The 17,202-nt window shown below is 30.4% G+C and overlaps 2 protein-coding genes across 6 annotated transcripts in view; both read right to left on the minus strand.

Annotated features, from left to right (window-relative positions):
• Positions 1-370: 370 nt before the first annotated feature.
• Positions 371-8,372, minus strand: LOC148313828 (caveolin-2-like). Its single transcript, XM_088278068.1, has 3 exons — positions 7,586-8,372; positions 3,849-4,028; positions 371-573 (listed from the first exon to the last, which is right to left on the minus strand). Exons 1-3 carry the CDS (start codon positions 7,658-7,660, stop codon positions 376-378), a joined length of 453 nt encoding a protein of 150 aa, XP_088134194.1. The 5' UTR covers positions 7,661-8,372; the 3' UTR covers positions 371-375.
• Positions 8,373-11,635: 3,263 nt separating this feature from the next.
• Positions 11,636-17,202, minus strand: part of LOC148313829 (uncharacterized) — a 143,644-nt gene continuing 138,077 nt past the window's right edge. For 3 of the 5 annotated variants that reach the window (XM_088257019.1, XM_088257027.1, XM_088257010.1), the window contains 3 exons: positions 15,502-15,616; positions 13,920-14,097; positions 11,636-13,136 (listed from right to left, as the gene is read on the minus strand). In XM_088257019.1, coding sequence (XP_088113145.1) covers positions 14,091-14,097; positions 15,502-15,616 — 122 coding nt within the window. In that variant the 3' untranslated portion in view covers positions 11,636-13,136; positions 13,920-14,090. The remainder of the gene's footprint in view (positions 13,137-13,919; positions 14,098-15,501; positions 15,617-17,202) is intronic. The other 2 variants (XM_088257043.1, XM_088257035.1) reach the window with 2 other exon arrangements.

A 17,202-nucleotide genomic window follows, 5' to 3' on the forward strand; every position in this document is an offset into this window, starting at 1 on the left:
CTACCTAATCGGAGGGCATGTATGATAAGATGAATGGATGTAAAGGAAGCTATGAGTGTATGTCAGAACAAAAAAGTGTGACCATCCAACCTCTCTGCCTACCCTGCAGCGAAATATGATGATAGTAGTGTATATATATATATATATATATATATATATATATATATATATATATATATATATATATATATATATATATATATATATATATATATATATATACATATATATATATATATATATATATATATATATATACACATATATATATATATATATACATATATATATATATATATATATATATATATATATATATATATATATATATATATATATATAAATGTATATTTATATAAGGGTTGGATGATCTCCTTACACCAGGAGAACATCATCCTTCCTGTCCGGCGGTTCGCTGAGCGTGTGGTGCTGCAGCCTCATGCCGCCCCAGAAGGTGCCGAGCGCCTCGGAGCACGGTACCACCATGGCCTGCGCGCAGGCGCGCGTGCTCGTCCGGCACGCCGCACAGCTTATCTTCAGCACGCGCAGACACGGACCCACGCACCAGATGTGCTGGAATCGGACAAAAAAATATACTCATGAATATTTACTAATATTCTATCATTTTTTAATTTTTTTTATTATTATTTAAATACTTCATTTTCAAATCCTCGATCACGTTAAGCATAAATATTTGTTAATTTTTAATGTAAGATTTACTTGATAAATACCATTATTTTTTCAAAATCTATTGTGACACGCGTTTCGACGGATTCCGCATATTTTTCAAACGCCGTATGTGAAACTAAGACATATTCTTGGAGTTGTGTCCTTTGGACGTTTAATGATGATAAAGGGGGTAAAAGCTGTTTCTTGTTTTTATTTGTTATTTTTTATCATTGGGTACATAGACAAAAGGGGAGAGACTTTAGTCATTGTCATGTTATTAACTATGGGTTTATTTTAATTTTAATTTTCATGAATGTCTTTTGTTAGAATATTTGTTATTATTTGATTTATTTCATTGTATTCAAACAGCTAATAGGCAATATATATCATAAATGTCTTATAAGAGTCTTTAAAGAAAAACACTTGTTACAGCCAATACCTGGACCATTTCTATATACAGGACCAACCTGCCGATGGTTATGCCTGTAGGAAGAGCTACCGCCATGTGGAACAATATCACATTGGATATTGATCTGTTCCATGTGTCTGAAGGAGTTTTCCGAAGCGGGATTCTTCTACATCTTTAAGTCTTTTTGCTTATTTCTAATATATACGCTTTGAATATATTGTTTGTTATGTACATAGTATTTTTTTTTATTAATAAATTCAAATTGAAATTGAATTCAAATACCAGGGTAGTAATCCCCTGTGAATGCGCGGAATTCCATATTCCCTTAGTATAAAAATACGTTTTATTTATAATAAGGCATCTAATATATCTTGATACATCGTCTTAAGGTAAATATAAATTCATAAGAATACCTTTTGGAAAACTTTTGGTCAGAAAGAGAAAGCACAATTCAATAATTATTCTCAACATCCATTTGCCATCAGTTTCATCCACCAGTTCCAACTGAGGTATGAATGCAGTTGTTTGATATGTATTACATTTAATACAATATATCTTAAAAGTATTTCTTGCTTTACAAAAATTTTAATATCCATGTTAGGGTTTTCGTAAGATCAACGCAATCTTAAATGCAAATCAAAAAATATACCGTGAAAAACAGGTCGCAACGTTTTAAATGGAATACTTATTTTGATGTAAAATAGGGTCGCCGCTTCCCCAATAGAAAGAAACCTACATTTTTTCTCCAAACAACTTCAAGTCACGCAATAAAGCGCCTCGTTATACAGAGTGTTTCTGTTGACAATCATTGTAGTATGGAAATCTGTTTACGACCTGTTATTTTATGGTGTTTTCCAATAAAGAAACAAATTATCAAGATTGTATTCATGTATCGTGTTAAGATGGTGAGTCAGTTTTTTAAGCATTCTATTAAAAATTAGTTGAAACAGAACATAAACATATATGTACAAATAAAAAGGTGTTTATTATAGATATATTATATAACAGACAGGTACATTTAACTGAAAAATAAGTTTAATGTACACCTTTGTGTATATTGAAACTATGTCCCACAGTAATAAGTTACGAAAATAATCGACATATTCGAATATCAAAGTCTTTCAAAGGTTTGACACAGAAATGGATTGAATGAATTTGTCAATTGTTTATCTTATTATTATTATTATAGTCAGACAATTTGATGGAGTAAAAAATTGAGAAAAAATTTATAATAATAAAATAAGTTTGAGTACATAATAAAATAAATATTTTATTATGTACTCAAACTGCAAAACGAAAAAAAAAATCAATCGGAAAATCACATTATTTTAATTTGTTATAAAACGTATGATGGGAAAAAGAAATGAATGACAAAATATCTGCTTTTATTGTTTAAAATAGTCATTTAGATCCAGCTTTATACTTTTTAAAGAAAGTTTTTAAATTTATTCTCAATAAATAAATAATTTAAAAAAATATATCTGCCTTTATGATTAAATGTAAATATTTACACCGGTAAACAACATGTTTATATATGTTTATACTTCCCAACTCATAAATTCGGTTTTAATTTATCTAAAGTAGGGCGTGGCAGAGGGTTCACCTTTTTATTGGTTTAAAAGGCATGTTCAACTTAATGAATTGGCTTACTAATTAATTGTCGAATAGATTACGTTGGAAAGTAAACTTCTATTTCAACATGTAAACTATTTTCCGTTTAACCTGAATAATAAGGTAGAATCGTATCACTTCAACGTATAATGTATAAATATGAAGATACAAACTATTTTCTTTAAATTTAAGCAAAAGGTAGGCAAACTAAAGGGTAGAAATAAGGTTGACTGTTTTCTGGATGAAACAATCCACAGTGAGAAGGATTCACAACGAGAACGTTAAGATTATACCGACATTAGAAATATAGTCATATTAATACACAAATAAAATATAAATGGGGAAATTATGGAACTGGTAGTTGATATTTGAGGCATTTTCTGTTATGAATATAATCATAAATATACATACATATATATATATATATATATATATATATATATATATATATATATATATATATATATATATATATATATATATTTATATATATATACATATATATATATATATATATATATATATATATATATATATATATATATATATATATATATATATATATAAACATATAATTTTTATATATATATATATATATATATATATATATATATATATATATATATATATATATATATATATATATATATATATATATATATACACTCACGCACATGCATAAACATCAAGGGAAACTATAACCAAAATGAAACCGTACTTTTACACCATTGTTTTAATGATAATTAATATTCGTATTACATAGCTTTATTACAATTTATTTTTTTTTTTACAATTTATCTTTATAACCATGTTTTTTCGTATCCCGTGAAAAACACATTCATTTATTGATTTGATTGTGAATAGTAAATTAATAAAAAAAATAACACAAATTATCTTTCAAATGTATTATTTTTTGACATCTCATCAAAGATGAAGAAGAATATGGAAGTCTGGGCATTTACGGGGCCAACGACCATCACGTACGGCTGGTTTAAGTGATCACTTTATACACTGGTCAAAAATAATATGAAAAAACTCCTATAATTAGGGATAATTCAGATTTGTGAACAAGTATTTGGACACACTCAAATTGTTGTAAACAAATTATCTTAATGCGATACGGATACCCGTGAATCTTATCAAATATAAAATATGTTACCTCAAATGCTAGGCACGCAAATGTAAGGCCAAGGCATAATGCGACCACGGGCGCCACCAGCACTGACAGGAAGATGTAGCAGACATTCTTGGAGTGCTTGAAGCACAGGTTGCTCAGTCTCCACGCGCATTCGGGACTCCTCACTCCATCCGGCTCTCCGATAACGTCATCCCACAGGACCTGATAGAAATATATGCCAAGTTACACATTATTACGGTAAAATGTTCCTTTGGGTAGGTATATTTTTTTCAATTCAATTTAATGTTGTATTGATATTCTCAGATATCATATCTGTTGAGATGACGAAGAAGAATAAAGAAGTATTTACAGGAGTGTCAAAGGCTGGTTTAAGCGATATACACGTGAACATTCATAATTTTAGTCATGATTGAACATCATACTAGTCAAATTTCGGATGTTATATTTATGCTTCAATTGAACTTTTTTCTACATGATAGTTATGTTTCAGTCGTTTTTTGAGTCCTTCTTAAGTCCAAACACAAATGTATAATCAATCTAGCACCATGCTCATATAACAATGAATATTTACTTTATTATTATTGTTATTATTATGGTGTTGTCTTCAAGATACCTTCTTACCAGGGGCGTGCACTCCATATAGGCAGAAAAGCAGTGCTTATCCTAACTTACCCGCATGACATATAAACGCAACCAGTACATACCCTACTAGGGTAAGTAGTACTTAGCTTACCTTATTATCTACCTCTACTGCCTACCCTAGTAAGTATGGTAGTACCTAGCTTTCCTTACTACCTACCTCTACTGCCTACCCTAATTAATTCTCTGTGCACTGTGTGTTACTAATTTATACCATAAAATAACGATGAAGCTTCAGGTCATAAGGGTATTCGCAAATATAAAATTCAGTAAGCGACCGACTACGAGAGGGGGCATCCGTGTCTCCCCGCATATATATTTTATTGGAATTGGAATTTCAAAAATTATTTCATGTATTTTTTTACCTCCTTACCTTTCAATAAGTATTTTGTTTTTAAAACCACATATTTATTTAAAAAAAAAACTTATTCTTTTACTACAAAAACGGCGTTTTAAGCTTTAAATGCAATTACGTTAAATGTTACGTGGGTTTAAAGAAAATTTATTTGCTAGCTATCGATTATCCCGTCTTAAGTATTCGAAAATCGATATAACTATGAAAATATCTTACAAAAAGTAAAGCAATAATACTTAGTGTGATTATTATCGATAACGTACACTTAAGGGGGTGAAAGTACTTACTTGACATAGTTTACCAGTTAATTGGGCTGCGTAGCTTACCCTACATATTTTTTTGGCTGATTTAAATAATGCCATTAGTTCTCTGTGGTCAGTGAGAGGGTGGTTACTAGTATCGAGGACTATTGTGTTGTGCAAGACCGAACACAATATGTATGAAAATTTAACTTTTGTGTTTTTAATTAGATATTGCGTAACTTTAAGACAGTTGAAAAACGTTTTTCCTGTTTTTTTGTTCGTTTCTTCTTCTAATCCGCTCCTAATGGTGTATAGAACACTACGTCGCATATAATTATATCTTGATCGTTGAATTCATGAAGGAAATGTGACCCTGCACTTTCATAGGGGAATTTTATATCATGTATTTTGTGTACATTAATAAAAATAGAAGTCAAAATCATTTAGGTAGTCTTATATGGGGAAATAATAAAAAAAATATTAATTTTGTCGATTTGATATTCTTATTTATATTATTTTCTTTGTCTGTCACCATAGTGTGGTGGCTAGCGCGTTTGGCTACCATTTTTGCTGTCCCAGGTTCGATTCCTACGGGGAACAAAATAAATATAATGACAAGTAAAGATTTATTTAATTGATTTTCAGTATAATATTTATTGGGTTGACGACCGTCATAGGCTGGTTTAAGTGATCACTTTACACACATGTAACAAGTTTGTTACACGTGTGTAAAGTGATCACTTAAACCAGCCTATGACGGTCGTCAGCCCCGTAAATGCCCAGACTTACATATTCTTCTTCATCTTTGATGAGATGCTAAAAAATAGTATGAAAATAACTCCTGTAATTGGAGATAATCCAGATTTTGTGAACAAGTATTTGGACACACTCAAAATGTTGTAAATAAATTATCCGGTCAAATTATAAGCTTAATAATAAAAATGAAAATGGTATTTTCTGGCGTTTCTCATGTGTGTGATTATAACCCAGGATTCGGACCTCACATACTAATATAAGAGATTCTGCTTGATAAAAAGCTTCTTTACATCTCACCAATAGATGTCTCTAGTGAAGTTCTAGTGATTCAAGAACAAGGTTTCTAATTTGGTTCATATATATAGAACTTCCAAGAATTTGAGTAGTGTGGTTGTCAATAATGGGTAGAATTGGTGAATGTTACACGTGTGTAAAGTGATAATATTTATTAATATCACATAAAGCCTCTCACTGAGAAAAGCAAGCTTTCATGTAAATAACGATCTAAGTAACACTACATCTATATAAGATGGAGTACCTTATGCATTATTGGGTGCGTACAACAAGAGAGGTAGAAGATTTTTTCATTTTTTTGCAGTTTTTTTCCTCTTTTTCATTTTGTGTCAGTCCATATTTAGACGTTGGCACATATCATGGACTTGTAGCGGTCTCTGTTCCTTGAGACGCGGAACAACTGTTGTTCTCTAAGATCCTTCCAGTTCCTGATGTTCTGCAGCTGTTATACTTACTTCGTATTCCTCGCCTCCCTTCCATCTTGCTTAATTTTTTTTTAAAGTTAGTTAACGTAGTAAATTTTGCAGTGAACGGTATACATCTACGATTTATTTGTATTGATACTATAAAAAAGAATTATGTAAGTATCCGACCTATGCTGGTACATACATCAATTAGGTTAAACACATTTGATAGCAATCGTTCAATAGTTTATAGAAAAAATGAAGGAAAATGTATGAAAGGGTGGCGTGTTTTGCTCTGGGTTTAGTATGGTTATTTTTATGACGTGAGTTAATATTGCAACATGAAAAGACAAACTTATTATAGATTTATGAAAGTAAGTAGTGTATTTTATGTTCCATAAACAGGAAAAGTCGATGAACGCTCCAACATGAAACCTTGTGACATAAAATTTCATCACCTCTTTTCATTAATTTTTCATTTATGATACACGATAGTAAAAATGTGTACAAAATCATCAAAATAAAATACAGCCAAAGACAATTTTTTTACGTATTTTAATAAATAAAAAAAAACAACAAAATAATACAGTTTTGTCCTCTTTTATTTTATCAATGATCGGGTTTCATCGTGACCGGCATCAGTCTGATGATATTTTTTATTTGATAAGTTGTTGTTTTACTATTTAAAAGATGCATACAGTAAATATGTTAATATACAGTGAATATACAGTAATGTTACAATTATCAGTTACATAAATATTTGTTTCGACTTTGAAAATACTAATTATCAAAAATAAATTCTTATGACCACGTTAAAAAACGTTATTGTTTGGTTGATAATTGTTTAATTACCTACTGAAACAATTAATACAAAGGTACAATATTTTCATTATAATTCTTTGTTTTAAACATTATTATCTTTATTATTTTAATTAAACTAACTAACTAACTGTAGGTAGGCAGAGAGAATACAACGCCACACCACTCTGTCTTTGCAAACATTCTTCGCTTCTTCCATATTCATACATTCCTTATCTTTAATGTTGGTCTATTAATTATAAATCTAACCTGTAAATGTTGATTAAGACTGTTAGGATCGCGATCTTCTAAATCCTCAATAGCAGCACTTCCAGGTTTTGCCATTTTAACGTAATTATTTTCAAATCAAAACAAGATATTTCAATTATTCATTTGTCAATTTTCACATATTTCTAAAATATCTATACTTTTTTCAATGTTGTTCTTTGTTCGGGTGATATTCGACAAAGCACGGAAAAGCTATTCGGTCGGTCGGTTCTGCGCATTAATGCAAACCTCCGGGCGCCGCGGCTAGAGTTGGACTGGAGCTTTGTGAAAGCTCTAACAAAGATTGGCGCCACTATGGAGAGTCTACTGACCGCTTCAGGGGTGGAAAATAGCGGGTGGTTTGTTTTAATGTCAGAACGTTTTAGTTTGACAGCGAAGTCGCTGCCTCGCGAGGTCTTGAACTTTCATATATTTCATATGACCCTTTTATGAACTTTTAGCTGAAACATATTTAACCTTACAATATATACAGTTCTAACTGATATAGTTCTTTAACACTTTAACATATCGCTCACTCCTTTCAAGAACGTCATAAATAAAAAAAAATTACAATTTTCAGTTGTGCATATTTTCAGAATGCCCAGAAAATGTACTATATCCCAGCAATATTTTTAACGAATATTTTTAACTTAATATTTACCCGCTACAGGGCGGAAAATGTTGTTTTTGCATTTTGAAGAAAAGGTATTGTTTTATTATATTTTTAAATATCCTAAATATTTTCAATTGGAGAAAAAACATTAAGGTTTTACCTTAAAAGATCTGTTGCACAGTAAAAAGTTCAATAATTGGCTTGATATTTATTTTTTAATACATTGTATTATATTATTAAACTTTAAAAATATTCTCCTGAAAAAACAAGTATTTTGATTTATGACGTTCTTGAAAGGAGTGAGCGATATATACGAGCTTATTCTAAGCTCTTAAAGAGACTTTAAGAGATTATACCGCATCAAAGCTCGGTTTTAATAAAAAAAAACATGTGATATGTTCCTCTAATAATTGTTAAAATGGTATGGTAATAAAACACTCTCCTTACCATCCGTTGTTTAGTTTGTGTAATACCACTATTTTAAAACACTTACTTAAATATATCACAAATAAGTGTTTTAAAACATTGGTATTACACAAAGTAAACAATGGATGGTAAGGAGAGTAATATATTGTTGTCTGCTTATAAGTACTGATTTGAAAAAAAAAAATATATGTTAATTTGGACAATATGTACTGTATGTTTAAAAAGATATAAGCTAAGAGTTCATTTATTCTTTGGCCAACCAAAGAAGAATTAAAGTAGACTGAATGCAGTCGAAATACGATCTCTCAGATAAATGCGAATCAAAACAATGTATGATACATGTTTTAATGGTGCAAAAAGGAAATAAACATTATTGAGAAAGGTATATTAGGATGGTTTGGACATGATGATGAAATAAGTGAGGAAAGAATGGTAAAAAAATATTAGGCGGATGTTGTTGGAAATAGAAGCAGAGGAAAACTCGACTTATATGTCAAATACTTGAAAGCGGTCAGGTCAGGAGTCGGAATAATCGGCAGGTATGTATGAGATGATGCATGAATGTGGAAGAAGCGAGGAATTTTTACAAAGGCAGAGAGGTGTAGATCTTACATGATTAAAATAATAAAACATTGATATTAAAGTTCTTCTTCGTCTAAATCACAATAGCACTGTTGTTTTTTTTAAAGTGTAGGAAATTAAAGCCATCTCCTTCCTTCTCACGGTGTATTAAATACCTCTCAATTTATATTCGTCAATCCACCATTTTTTTCGCTGTAACTAATCATCCAAATTCAACAAATGAACCCTTAGAATTCACAAAACGAAGGATAAAAACTTCACTGGGTTTAAAATTCACAAAGGTAACTGCACCATTTATTATGTACTTGCCTTTAGTAATGAACTGTTGCAACCCCTGCAGTTAGGAGTCGGGTGTGCATTCACCGGCTACCGGTCACCGGTGGTCACCACTGGTCACCCTTCTGATGTGGGAGTGTATCGCGTTAGCGTGATTTGTGATCGACCTTACGAATGACCAACAAAACCCTGTAGCGGCGACATTAAAATGTTTTGCATAGCTTGAGTAGGTACTCGAAAGACCGTCTGATATAATCATATTTAAAATAAGAATGTTTCAAATCGATTTTTGTATAGATAGAGTAGCTCTACATAATAGACAATGTGATTTTATCATATTTAATATAAGAATGTTTCAAAATGGTTTTTGAATTGATTGAGTATGTACAATAAAGGACAAATATATTTAAAATAAGAATGTTTCAAATAGATTTTTGTAAAGATAGAGTTGTTCTACATAATAGACAATGTGATTTTATCATATTTAAAGTAAGAATGTTTCAAAATGGGTTTTGAGTTGCTTGAGTAGGTACAATGAAGAACAATCATATTTAAAAAAAGAATGTTTCAAATCGATTTTTGTATAGAGTAGGTAGCTCTACATAAAAGACAATGTGATTTTATCATATTTAAAATAAGAATATTTCAAATAAATAAGTATGAGCAGGTACTTAAGGCAATCTGGTATTGCCATATTAAAAATTAAAATACTCCAATATGGATTTTGCTTAGCTTGAGTAGGTACTTAAAAGGTAATATGATTTTAAGTAGATGAATCAATTATTTTTTTATTTTTTCATAATATTGTATAATTACCTACTGGCATCAGTGTTATTGACATTATGGTAAATTAATTCAGACAATTTATGTTTTTTGTAAAACAAGAAATAATAAGACAAATGTTTATATGTATATATATATATATATATATATATATATATATATATATATATATATATATATATATATATATATATATATATATATATATATATATATATATATATATATATATATATATATATATATATATATATATATATATATATATGTGTGTGTGTGTGTGTGTGTGTAAGAATAAACTTAAAAATAAATGATATAGTACGGTTAGCTTAGACAAATAAAATAATCAAACAAGGTATTTGCTTTTGGTATGTTAAATTTATCTTTATTATGCAATATTATCGTTTGGATTACAATATTTATACAACACAGAATTATTACATAAATTACAAGATTACACATTTTTACATCTTTACATTAAAATTTTGAGCAATGTCGGACAATACCATAAGTTATATCTACATGTCGTCGTTAGGCATTGGAATACCTAGGAGTGTGTCGTATTTTTTATGTTACATTAATTATAGATTTTTAAATGTTCTATACAATCGTTATTATATTTTTATAATTATATACAATACTTATTTTTGTTAGATTACAATATTATAGAAAACGTGTTTTATATAACTAATATGCAATCAGTAAAATAATGATTTGTTTTACATTATTTTGTACAAACATTATTTTGATGAAAAATATGTTAATACAAAATAATTATTACATTTTGGTAACTCTTGGATTAAATCCAAGATCGACTGCTCCAAAAATACACTGATTTAGTTTATATCGCTATAAAAAGAAAACGAGTCATTGTCCGCCTCCGTAGTGTAGTGGTTAGCGCGTTTGGCTACCTGGTTCGATTCCCAGAGGGTCAAAATAGATACATTAGATTTTTTTAAATGTAATATATATTTTAAATATCACCCTGGACTGGTGCATGAAGCACAAGACTGACCACCTTGGCTTTACGTATTTACGATTAAGACAACACTGCATCGATGCGATGCAGTGCCTTTTGCACCATTGGGTGCGGATAAGAGTTGAAGAAAAAAGAAGGAAAACAGAACACAAGAAAGTGATTTTGTTTAACAAAATAATAATATTATTATAACCTATAAATTATTATAAACTCTTTGTTAATGTATTTAAAGTATTTTTATATTATTTTTTATCGTATTTTATATTATTTTTTATCGTAATGTAAATGAGCTAGAAAACAGCACCAATCTCATAGCGAAGGCATGTGTACCTATTGAAATACGAGCGTAAATTATTTATTAATTATTCAAATGAATTAATTTGGTTTGCGTAAGGTTTGTTCTATGGAGTTTATTTGGTTTAATACTCGTAGACGTGTATTACAGCATTTCCTGTTTACATCTTAAACTGACACTAAAAACTATCGATACCTTGTATAATGTTATATACTTATAATAATTTTCTCGGATATTGAATCATTTACAGTATGAACGAGAGAAGTATGTCATTCAAAACTAGGGAGGTTTTTAGTAGTATTTGGCACTTATTTTTTCGTGTAAAACTAATATTAATTTACCAGGGTGTTAGGAGCAGGGGAAAACTGTTTCCCCGTCCTACTACGCTCATGCAGCCTATGGTAGCATATCCAAAATTGAACAAATGCAACTATTTGAGCCACAGTAGGGTAGATACAGTCCCCAATGTGAGCCTAGTGGACGAAATCATTAAGATCTCCTTAACTTGCTGCCTCCTCATTTATTTTTCTTATTCACTATTATTATTTAATCGTTTTGTTTTTTTTTTTATTAAATTCATTCAATCATGTCATATTAACTTACTACATTTTTACTGTATATATAATTTGTGAGGCATATCTGACTCTCCACTTTGAGAAAAATTGGGATAAATAAATTTCCACTTTCATTTTGAAAAAAAGTAAAATAAAAAAAAAAAAAATGTTTTTCGAATTAATGGTCTGTTATAGTAAAGGTCTCAAAAAGTCATTAAATGGTAAATTCTAATTTTGCAACTAACGACTTTACATGATTACTACAAAATTTTAAATATTAAATAAAATGCTTCATACGAGTATATGCAAAAAATGTAAAAAAAAAACGATACAATTTTCAATGTTTTAGACGAAAATTAAATTATTTTTATTATTATTTTATTTCTCTTTCAGTCGTGGAGTCTGAACGTGAATAATACCAAGTTAAACGAAATATTTCATAAAATATATATTTTCAGATAATTCAATCGGAGTTTCTTTTCTTAGTCTGAGAGACTTCAGAGTCCTCCCTCCTCCATATCTAGCTTTAGAATGACTTTAAACCTCTCAGATATGTTATTTTTTGACATCTCATCAAAGATGAAGAAGAATATGGAAGTCTGGGCATTTACGGGGCTGACGACCGTCATAGGCTGGTTTAAGTGATCACTTTACACACGTGTAACATTCACCAATTCTACCCATTATTGACAACCACACTACTCAAATTCTTGGAAGTTCTATATATATGAACCAATTTAGAAACCTTGTTCATGAATCACTAGAACTTCACTAGAGACATCTATTGGTGAGATGTAAAGAAGCTTTTTACTAAGCAGAAACTCTTATATTAGTATGTGAGGTCCGAATCCTGGATTTCAGATATGTATTCGTATACACATTAGCATGCATATTACATGCCACATTTAAGATTCTTTCGTCCTATCCCCCAAAGAGCCAGAGCCGTTGTAGAGGGTGATGATGATAGCTCATAATTCCTCCGTTTCTGGGCAAGAAGGTCACTTCTCGTTATTCAATGAACGTCCTTCAAGTTGTCTTCACTTGATCTGTAAAGAAAACAAATCTCAATTAATGTATTTACATAATTAATATAAGATATAAAATTTATTATGAAAATGTAATTACAGGCATCCCTCGTCATTCGTAACAGCTGTTTATGTGTCGTAAAAAATTAATTGAAAAAATTAATTAATATTTCACAAATAATACTAAGAATATCGAAATTTTCCACGCTGGGAGATTCTAAGACGATAATTCTGGAGATTTCTAGATAAAATTATTTTTCAATATTATACGAAACTTACAAAAATGTTTTAATGTAGTATTACAAAAATTAATATAAAATGGCTTAGGTAAGATAAACAGAAGATAAAAAATCCTATCCATTGCTTGCTGTGAAACTTGCCCTACTCTCGAGATATTACAAATTTCATCTCCCTTTTACAAGTCCAAGTCGAAAAATGTCGATGACATTCACTTGAGTTGCAGAGAATTGAATTTCTTACAAGTTTTAAAATTATCATTTTCGAGCTTATATTGAAAATAAACATAATTAAAATAATCTTCACCTCTTCCACATTCATGCATGTCCGTCAAAAGCCGATTTTTCTGACTTTAGACCTCACTACATTCAATTATTTGAAATACTCGATTATTTCAAGCTTTCCTCGGTCTTTCTCTGCTTCTTACACATCGTTTTCCGCGTATGACGAAAAATGCAAATAAAAGAGGGACGCCTGTACACAATATTTTCGAGTTTCCGTTTAAATACGGCAGACAAGTGATAGAATTGTTCAGAGTTGGAACGATGAACACACAATAATACCAACCTTTCGAGAAGCATCCAAGCACCGAGAAGCGCCTTCGCTTTGGGGAGCCGACGGGAAAACGGGATATGGGAAGTAGATTAGTTTGACTAGAATATTATTGTTGTCTTGGGATGGGTTGTGTTAGTTCCGCTTTACTGTACCGATGCCCAGAACACCTCGCGGTGTCACCTGTCACCACCTGTTGCAATCAGATTCATGACTCACCATTACAAATTAATTATTATCAATTATGTTAATCCAGGCTATTGGAATGGGTTAAGTGTATAGCATCTAAGCGGATATATGTTATACTATGCCAAATACTTCGTCATTTCAAACGTAACTACTTATTATAGCAAATCTTTATAGTATGTAAATATGTAAGTAAATATGTAGCTGGTGCCTCTAATCCAAATTATGCGCAGATGATGTATATTTTAATACTTAATTACAAAAACAACTTTTCATAAATACGTTACCACATTTTTTGTACAACTTGTATTTTTTAACATAATATTAAGAGAACTCATTAAAAATGTAAATAGTTTAAAGAATTCTATGAGCCAGGAAGTGTGTGAAGTATTTGTGCTGAAGAAAGAAAGGAAATTTTTCGCAGAAGTATTGAATATTTCATTTTAATTTAATCTACAAATTGATGGAAAAGTCTAACGGGTGATTGAAATATAAGAAATAAGAATTTTAACTTTAAGTTTTAATTTTAAGAAATAAAAACTTTAAAGAGGGTGCATCAGAAAAGGAGCAATATGTTTAAAAAAAAAGTTCTTAAGACATGGATTCCTTCAATTTAAATCATCATTTTTTTAATGATGATAAAATACCTAACAAGGGGCCCGGTACTGGCCAACGAAGGAGATTCGTATTTACTACAGAAAAAATACCAAAATAATGTTTTAAAATATATTTTACCATTTAAAGGATCATTGAGAACAATCTTATAGGTGGAGATTTTTTCCAACCAATAGAAAAATTATACCAGAGATATTTTTTTATTCGTTTTTGACTTTTTACAAATTTCAATTTTCCACATACTTTTGATCATCAAAAAATTGTTCTTCTATTTACATTTCAAACTGAATTTCACCCAAAAAATCTCATTATTTTCAGATGAGATATTAATAAATGTTATTACGAATATTAAACCCAAAACAACAATTATCCTCCATAATTATTTTTTGTAAGCCTGAGAGGCTTATTATTTGATTGATCACTTAAACCAGCTAATTAAAACCCAAAATTTCATGTTCCCATCAAAATTTTTCATCTTCGATAAAATGACTCGTGATAAAATGACTCCCTAGTAGTGGAAAATCCAAAATTGGTTGAACAATGGTTTGGACATGAACAAATAATGTGAAATATCCAAATCATTAAAGGAACATACTTAATCAAAATTTAAACTAAAATTTAGGTCTTAACTTCAGAATATTCTGATTAATTGAACAAACTGTGCCTAATGCTAATTTTTGTGATACTCGGTTGCAAGAACAAGTATCGTATAATCGTATGCACATTTAGCTCATACAGAGATATGCTCTAGTACCGGGCCTCTAGGCAGCGGAGTCCTTGCCTTCAGCGGGGTTACCTTGGCGGCGTGAGCAGCCTGCCGCTGTGCGAGAGGTCGGAGCCCGAGCTGCTCGGGGGCCTCCTGCCTCGAGCGAACTCCCTCCGGTAGTTATCGGGGTCCGCTTCCCAACCTCCTATAAGATCACATTGCTGCTTCATCACGGATCAACGGAGCCACACCCTATCGAGTGAGCCCGAACTCGGTCCTGCCTGCCAGCCTGCCTGCCCTACACTATGTGACCGCCGCGCGGAGGTCTCCTGCCTCGAGTATTTTTATTTTATTTTCTAAGTGTTGTTGTTGTAAATATGTTTTGTCATATATTTTTACTGTACATATTTTTTCAAAATATAGCACCAAACTTCCTCAGTGCATTGGCAACTACATTATCTGTTTCCATTTTGACCTAAGCTGCCTGCGTTTAAAAACTAATAATCAAGTTTTGGCAGAGTGGAAATTTAGTCAAAGGCGTGTGATCTGGTTTGAACCGCAATTTGAATCAATTTGTCAAAAAGATAATTTCACTTATTCGACTCTCAATTCATAACTACAAGTTTCATCATTGATTTTCTAAATTTTAGTTATTATAATAGACTGCTCTAATTTTCACGAAAAACTCTTATTATCATTTTTTAAATACACTTAACTTGCTAACTAATTGATACACAAACAAACTAAGGATTATGTCATTTATTATTCTTGTAGTTTTCTTCAGATGATTTTTGTTAGATGTGTTATGTATAAACACCGATGAATTGGGTTAATAAAGCGATACGTCAAGCTCCAGTCGGCGACCTTAATATATTATACGATGCATGCACAACTCTATATACTAATATTAAGCTTCCTGTATAACACTAATATACGTTAGGGTAGTTACACTATAATATCACATCACTGGCCTCCATTTAACACTTCACGCAAGAAAAACATTTTCCAATTTCCATTTGGTATTATAACCCATATTTTACTTAATTACAGGTGTGAAATATTACAAAAAAATCATATATAATTAGTTCGCAATAAATATCATAATATCTTTTCGATAATTATTTTTAATTTAACAAATATATACCGCTATAACTTTTTTTAATGTTTGTTATTTTGAACATGTATATCCCTTATCTAAGGTTATTGGTGCATGAATACTGGGTTGTCACTGTTTTATTTTTATTGTAAACTATGTAACAACACGAAGGCCAGGAACATATTCGACATTACTGAAGTGAAAACGCACTAATTATCACAATCGCCCAAATGGGAATCGAACCCAGACACGTTTTGATAATTTCTTTTTATAAGTGTATAAGAAACTTTCAATTAAGGGAAGATTTTCAACGAAATCGTCGATACAAAGACAAGATAAGTGAAATAATAATTGTCTTTTCTATTTTTAATTAAAAATTACACCCGAAACTTATGAAACATTTTTAATAATACCTACATATCAGATTTAAGTTATGTATTGACGTTTCTTGGTAGAATTGCATTTAATATAATAAAACAATAATTTCATAGTTTGTCCCACTTTTATTTTATTTGACTAGTGACCGGATTTCGTCGTAATCAAACTGGTATCAGACAAGGAGGATAGACAACATGTTATAAACACAACAAAGTTGAGGGTAATAATAAAACGTTGTATATCTATTTTTTTTGATAAAATAATTTGAATTTAATAAATTTTAGGAATGTTTATAATAACAAATTGTATATGAATTT

Source organism: Brachycentrus maculatus, unplaced genomic scaffold (genome assembly GCF_059751285.1).
Source record: "Brachycentrus maculatus isolate JH-2025_06_01 unplaced genomic scaffold, ASM5975128v1 h1tg000005l, whole genome shotgun sequence".
Classification (NCBI taxonomy): domain Eukaryota; kingdom Metazoa; phylum Arthropoda; class Insecta; order Trichoptera; family Brachycentridae; genus Brachycentrus; species Brachycentrus maculatus.

What these genes read in the sequence shown, in the direction of transcription:
- LOC148313828 (XM_088278068.1), bottom strand. Translation starts at nt 7,660, where the DNA reads ATGGCAAAACCTGGAAGTGCTGCTATTGAGGATTTAGAAGATCGCGAT. An exon ending in GTCTTAATCAACATTTACAG is followed by an intron (nt 4,029 to 7,585) that starts GTTAGATTTATA and finishes TATTTCTATCAG; the next exon opens with GTCCTGTGGGATGACGTTAT. An exon ending in TTGCGTGCCTAGCATTTGAG is followed by an intron (nt 574 to 3,848) that starts GTAACATATTTT and finishes GTCCGATTCCAG; the next exon opens with CACATCTGGTGCGTGGGTCC.